At 52.7% G+C, this 7,103-nt stretch overlaps 2 protein-coding genes across 2 annotated transcripts; both read right to left on the bottom strand.

The window, feature by feature from the left end:
* Positions 1-216: 216 nt before the first annotated feature.
* Positions 217-3,107, bottom strand: J4E84_009724 (uncharacterized protein; the record flags this gene model as incomplete). The annotated part of the gene is made up of 4 exons (XM_049392285.1): positions 217-1,182; positions 1,233-1,388; positions 2,145-2,497; positions 2,771-3,107. The coding sequence occupies 4 exons, from the start codon at positions 3,105-3,107 to the stop codon at positions 217-219; spliced, it is 1,812 nt and encodes a 603-aa protein (XP_049240047.1).
* A 2,092-nt stretch (positions 3,108-5,199) lies between these two features.
* On the bottom strand, positions 5,200-6,590 carry J4E84_009723 (uncharacterized protein; the record flags this gene model as incomplete). Its single annotated transcript, XM_049392284.1, has 4 exons — positions 5,200-5,473; positions 5,890-6,259; positions 6,311-6,504; positions 6,550-6,590. The coding sequence occupies 4 exons, from the start codon at positions 6,588-6,590 to the stop codon at positions 5,200-5,202; spliced, it is 879 nt and encodes a 292-aa protein (XP_049240046.1).
* Between the last annotated feature and the right edge of the window lie 513 nt (positions 6,591-7,103).

Genomic DNA, 7,103 nt, shown 5'->3' with positions numbered 1-7,103 from the left:
GTGCACTCGGTGATCTCCATAGGGTTTTATAAGGTATCGGCAGGAGCGATTTCCGCGAGTAGTAGGAGGTTCGGGTATCGCACGTGCTCGAACGACGAAGAGGAAGCCGCGAACGAACGTCACTAAATGAAGTCGGCAAACTAAAGGAAGAGGCTGTATGCCACATAGTAAGACAGGATGAACAGGATTGAATTAGTATCATAGCAGGATTACCCATTACGCTGGAGATCCGAAAGGACGAGTTGGTTGACTTGATCCAGCGTTACCAGTACCACTGGGTGTTAACGAGAAGCCTGCGAATCCACCCGAAGCACGTGGGGGGAGGCTTCCGAACGAGCTTCCGGTGGCTGGAGTACTAGAGGTAGTGGCCGCCGATGTACGAGCATAAGAGGCAAACCCAGTGGTCGTCACAGGAGCGTTGGAAGAAGCGGAAGTCGCGTTGGTACCGGAGGTGGGCGGACCAGCGGTAATAACCAGATGAGAAGCCGTGTGAGCGGCACCTGCAGACGAGGCGAACTTCTGAGGGCTTGTGGATTCCATCTTCCTGGGCCAGGATTTGAGGAGCAGAAAAGCTAACTCATCAATGGTGTCCAGCTTGGATTCCAGCCCGGGCAACTCGGTGATGTCCACCTTGAAATATGTCCGGAAGGCCTGCACTATCTCGTCTCGAAGACCGCGGTTGGTCTCTGGGGTATTGCTATACGTGAGTTGCACGGCAGCGATGAAGTCTTCCGAATCAACGTGGTGATCCAGGCTCTCGCGAAACTTGGTCTTTGCAAGTCGGCTAAGCCCCTTCACCTGATATTTATCAGCGAGCGCATACATGCTCGCGTGTATTGTAAGCGGACTGGTGATTTCGATGCTGTTGTCGGGCTTTCGGTGGCTGACGTATTGGGACGCTTTCTTCTGCTGCTCTATTTTCATTTCCGACTGCTCGATATTCTTGAGGTTCAACGCGAGGCAAGCGCATTGATCATGACGCTGAGAGCTTCCAAATGCGTATCGGCGGGGGTGGTGAGCGGGCGCCGCTGCTGTGTTGAGGTCATATTGCTTGAGTTGTTCGAACGCGGCGATGCCAATGTCGTCGGTGGGATCGTAGTCGCCCAGATACAGGTAAGCGATTAAACGTCGGATCATCTCTGGGTCGTCGTCTGGCAGATCGATGCGTCGCTCATCGGCTTCCTGTTTTGCTGTCAGCACAGGAGATCGGCTCAAAAAGGCTACTAGTTCACCTTTCCACCGAATTTGATGTTGTTCGCGAAGAACTCGCATGCTGAGCCAACGACGACCGAGTGCACATCGAATGTCGAATTGCCGCAGCTGATAACCAAGTCGGTGAAGTCGCCATTCTTGTATGCCCTAAACCATGTCAGAGCCAGACACGAGTACTGCCACAGGCGCGTTAGTGCAGCGCGGAAAATTTACCTGAGAACATGTGGCGGACAGCTGAAGGGCATTTTACACATTGGCGAGCCTGGATTCGAGGTTCTTGAGGGAGGAGCGACGCGTTGGACGCGCCCATCGTGAGATTACGCCGACGCGACGCATGGGCACGAATGTGGCTCGCCATGAGCCCCTTCTTGAGCAGATAAGCGACAGATGTGCTCTCCAGACTTTACCACATGCAGCAGTGCTGCGCAGGGAGCGAAATGCTGCATTACTAATGACGCAACGTGAAGCTATTCGGGTCCGGAGAATTAACTCATGCAGGTGTCAGCGCGAACCACGCTAGCGCTAGGGCGTCGTCGGGTCCCCAAGACCAACACCGTCTTATATCATACTCTCCCCCGCCGGTCAGATACCGAATCTTTTCTGCGTTCCCGACAGAAACTCCCAGCCTACCCAAGAGGCATTCACGACCTTTCCGCACGATGACGCCGTCGACAAAACCGGAGCCTGGACGACCCCAGCCCATTATCACAGATGCGCATGATCAACATCTCGACTCTGACAACCTCCCAGCCATCTAGTGTACTGATCTATCAGTCCTCATGTCTTCTATGTATCTATCGCCGGTCGGTCCCTTTTCTATCATCCCGACAAGGCCGGGAACGCCAGACTAGCATCTTCTAAAGACACATCTTCCAACCTCTTCATGGTTTCTACAGATGGGCTTAGAGGCGCAACTGTTCAAGCCTATCTACCAGTATCTCCCTAATTCTCTTCCTCGACACCAGGCCCCGCTCCAAAACTCCTTCAATGGGTATTTGAAGGTGCTTCATTTGGTTGAAGTGGGCCAGGCTTGTTACCGGCTCCAGGTACTTGAAGCAATGCGGATCTGTGCCGGCTTTCTTGATGCACAGCACTTCTAGTGTCTGCGATACTGCAGCCATAGTTTCGATGAGGGTTTCCATGCTTCCCCGCGCATCATTCCCAAGAATATCAGCCTCGATCTGATTTGGCCCTGGAGCTAAGCACTTGTTGCTTATGTTGATGGTGAGCGATCGCAGGCAGGGCATTCGCTGAAAGAGTTTGGGTAGATCTTTGTATCTCCGGTCTTCGTTAAAGAAAGACCTCGGTGGTCAGATTCAGCACCAGTTCTTCGACCCTGGAGACACCTGCTGATGCAGTATCCCAATCGACGCTACAGTGAAGGCCAAGGGTGACAGCCCTCAGGCAAGACAACGCCAGCCAATCCCAGCTGATATGACGAGCATGCAGATGCAGCTTCCGGAGCGCCTTCAATCTGGGTTCATGGCGATATCGAGGGGGTGTGACCCAGCCTTGACTGGAAGCCTGCACTGTACGCTACATGCATGGCCATAACGACCGCTGTCGAGCTCATGCAGGCTACCGTTGGAGATGATTTGCAGATCGAGCTCTTTCAAGTTCGGGAGAGAAGCAAGGAGGAGTGCCGCAATCTGTGTCTCGCCCATGTACACGCGTGTGTGCTGGAAGAAGCCCTGGAGTACTGGATTGCCAGCCGCGGACAATGTGGTGAATGGGATCTCGACAAGGTGGATGATGGGCCGCAGCGCGAGTTGGGCTACTGCGCGTGCTAGGTCAGGACGACTGAAGAGGGTGCGAGCCAGTCGGGCAATTTGTCGCGGCATGGCATTGTCGGTGTAAGAGATCGTGGGGTATCGATGGAGTGCCTCCTGCGCCATGGAGCCGATATGTCTGGCAGCCAAGCTGAGGTTATGAAGATCGACTTCGTGGACTTGGGCGACGACCTGGAGGAGGAGCTCGTCGGGGAGCCTCTTCAACGGAAACGAGTCAGCGACGGCCGGTTCATCTACACACAAATCTGTTAGCATCGGAGTCCCCTTTGGAGCATTCATTTCTATTGACGGTGGGTTGAGGTTATCGGTCTTGGCTGAGGTTGGTCACGCAAGCAAGGTTCTCACAAGAGATGGAGATGGTATCGTGCCTGTGAAGAGTTTGCAGCATCGGATACAAAAGTTCGCAAAGTGAAAGGGCGCGATGAGGTATGAACGATGAGTGAGATTGCACGCAAACGGCGCGACGACTCCGATACCGCAAACCACACCTCGCTGCCAACACGGCCATCGTCGCATGCCACTCTCGATACACACGTGGTCTAATACTCGAGGCTTACCGATCAAATACATCGTCACTCCACAACATTACGTCGAATGGCAGAAAAGGGCAACGATGATGGGATATGACGATACTCAATCGATGCATTCCTTACGACGCTCACCCCGACTACCTTTTCCAGCTCTTCCCATATCCCTGTGATATCCAGGCAAAGATACCATTGCTTTCATCCTCTCCTGTTCCTTGAAAGCAGCGCGCCTCCTTACTGCGCTCGTCATCATTGAAATGACCGCATGTCATGGAATTTGCCACCCCAACATTCCAGTGTCACTTCGATTTCCAGGATGGCTAGCGAGCTCCTAACGACAGTCGCCTAACGACAACGATAGTTGTAGTAACCCATCCTTCCCTGTATCACTATCATCGGCAAGCGTGTACATAAGTCAGCAGAAACAAGACACAATGAACTCACACATGCCATGAACCATTATACGGTCTCTTATCCTAGCAAAATGCGATATCTGCGTGTCATAGTTGATATGTGGAGATCTTACGCACCACAAGATCTTCCAGCTCGCAAGCATTCGTGATGTATGCGCAGAACATTCGAGAAGGAACTCAAGTCTAAAGCGTAAACAAGACACCCATGCCCAACCTCAACATCCTCGCAAAACCGACCAACTTCATGCACTGACACCCCGTCTTCTCACCACCATGATCCGGACAAACAGCTCGCACAAACACTATAAAACTCTATCGCGCGTCTGATTTCAAAGCCACATGGCACAGATCAGTAAGCAGTTTAGATCGTCCCCACCCTGTGCAGGTGCAGGCAACATGGGAGGAAGGAACGGACCGAAAACGTTTTGTAGATCTCTTGGTAATGGCTTGTATACATCGCGGGAAAGGGAAGAAAGTGGGCAACACCTCACGTGGTGGCTAATGCGCGATCTTCGGCTCTTATGTAGACCACGTTGCGGGCCGTAGTAAAGGCTATTCTTTGGCAATTCTATCATTATGATGTAAAGCACGTGCGCGGCGGTTGGCAACTCCGTGTAGATGAAAATAGTAGTATAGCAAACGCTGTTGACATGGCAAAAGTCATAAGATAAGATAAGATGACGTATCTTTCTGGTGTATGCCCCTCGGGGACATTGGCGCTTAGACATTGGGTATTGGTGCACAGTGATATAGCTGATCTTGAGCTCGGGGTTGGGTGCGTAGGGTAAATGTTATAGTGGATGTATCTATGATGATGAAACTATGAAGAGAAGAACGCAAAATCGCTCATTGGTATCGCTAAAAGTACTGCAAGGTCCCTAAGAAAGAAAACGAGAAATTGCCGATGAGCAGAGTCAATGGGCCATTGGCTCAAGCACACCGGGTGTGACGTTGAACTGCGCGGATGCGCGGCTCGATAAGCTTGGTAAGACATGCTGACCCCGCATCACGTCGACGGTTGACTGCAGCACTGTCGTGAAACACGTTGTCTTAGCCAAGACAGACGTTTTGTGTGGCGGCTGCGTACCACCCGCAGGATAATCCCGGTCTTGGACGCGCGTAGGATTCTACACAGATAGATGACGAGATTCAACATGGAGTTGAGTCGTATGCTTGCAGCGGCGATGCAGATACTGGTGCACACTGCGGGGCAGCGATGATTGGCTCGATGCGGGAACGACTGTGACGGAATTCCCTTCAGGAAGAGACAGGAAGTCCGCTCGCCATACGGAAGAGTTCGAAAGCAAGGCCTGGTGTTTCTCGCACGGCCATTTCGACATCGGGTCGCAGCGACAGGCTGGGGTTGGCACGGAAGGTCTGGATGATGACGTCTCGCAGACCACGGTCAGTGTGGTAGGTAGACTCGTACGCCTCTTGGCAGGCCTCTGGGAAGTCGGCACTGCTGAGGTGCAGGTCAACGTCCTCTGCAAATTTGCTACGCGCAAGCGCTTTCAAGCCTGCAATGCCATACCTGCCATAAACCGTTAGCAAGCTAGTTCAAAGTAGGTGTGATGAAAGATGGGCGCATGATTGGAGAGATAGTAGTAGCACGCTGACGCGGACTGTTTCGAAGATGCAGCCATGAAGGCCCAAGGACCATAGTAGGTAATTGGCGCATCTTGAAATCGTACACAAGAAAAACAGACGAAAGGGCTGTGTATGCAAAGGTACAGTGGGGTGTGCAGCGCGGGGTGCGATTGGCGAGGTAGAGTGCCGGTGACGCATATGGCGGAAGTTGTCGGCGTTTCAACCGCCGTGCCACGCGCTGTACACCCCAGTCATGGGAGGTAGAGCTGCAGGCGCAGATGAAGCAACCCCGCAAATCGCGGCGCGCATTCAGGCAAAACGTAGAAAAGTAAACAATGACGAGAGAATGGTACTACTTACTTCTCAGCGATGGCGTAGACCTTGGCATGTGTGATGAGATGTGTCGTCTCAATGTCGAACTCAGTCTCTGATTGCTCGCTTTCCAGATCATCATCCTCGAAGAACTGATCGGCCATCGGCGTGTCGGGCAGCTTGGAGGATGCATCGATGCTTTGGAACATTGGCTCGTCGGCGGGAGGAGTCAGCGGCATTGAGTTGTTGGTTGCTGCCATAAGTGCAAGGAGCGGGTCTTCGACTTGGACCAGGTTCAGCTTCTTTGGGGGGCTTCTCCTCTTGGTAATCGATGATCGTAGAGAGGTAGGTCGGTTCGATCGTTGTGAGGATCGGCGCGAGAGTGACTTCTTGGTGAGGTAGTCCATGTGGTAGAAGTCTAGAAAGATTTAGCACAGTCTAGGGTACCATCGCCTCATGCAATACGTACAGTGCACCATGTGTTCAACAGCTTCTGCGTCATCTTCGGTGAGGTCAACTACTCCGGTTTCTGCTTCCCTGAAGCCATTGCGGCAGGCTCCCTCGAAGAAGGTGGATCTTGTTGCGAGGAGTATGCGGTGTACTGGGTATCTTTTGGCACCACAAACGATGGTCAGATCTGAGTATTGTCCGCATGCAAACAGTCTAACAGACTTAGCTGGGTTGGAGGAACAGAAGGGTGTAACTTACGAGGCCAGAGCCGACTTGAGCTCGATCATTGGTGCGTCCATTGTGTGAAAGTGTTGTGTGAGAGTCAAGGTAGGAGTGTGAGGAGGTTCTTGCTGATACTCGAAAGGTTTGGCGGGCGGAGGAAGGCTTCTTGAGGCAGATGCTCGTAGGACCCTGCCGTTAAAAACAAAAGGACAACGGCCACAGGTGTGACGATTTTGACCTTACGCAAGAACGCGTAGGGGTACGTAGGGTTCGGGCGCTGATCACGGAGGCGCCGCGCGAATCCGAGAGACTGGATAGGCTGAGTCAAGGGTACCGAGATCGCCGGAAACAGGCAATTTTATGCTGTTGGCGATTCAGATGATTGTATATATGGCGAAATTGCTGATTGCTCAATGCTGGTATAGAGTGTAGTTGGGTATTGCAGATCGAGGTGAAAGCGGAGTGTAAGGCAAGAAGGGAGGGCTACTGGCGCTCTTGTAGGCATGCAGCCGTCTCCAGCCATGGCACGCTGGCGTCAGTCCTGGACGGCGCATTCAAATTCAGTGACATGGGCGGTTGCATGGACCGCA

The sequence above is a fragment of the Alternaria hordeiaustralica genome, assembly GCF_023758085.1.
Source record: "Alternaria hordeiaustralica strain BMP 2776 chromosome Unknown scaffold_31, whole genome shotgun sequence".
NCBI lineage: Eukaryota > Fungi > Ascomycota > Dothideomycetes > Pleosporales > Pleosporaceae > Alternaria > Alternaria hordeiaustralica.
Note: the sequence above shows the minus strand (reverse complement) of the source record. Positions and strands in the feature narration are given on the sequence as shown.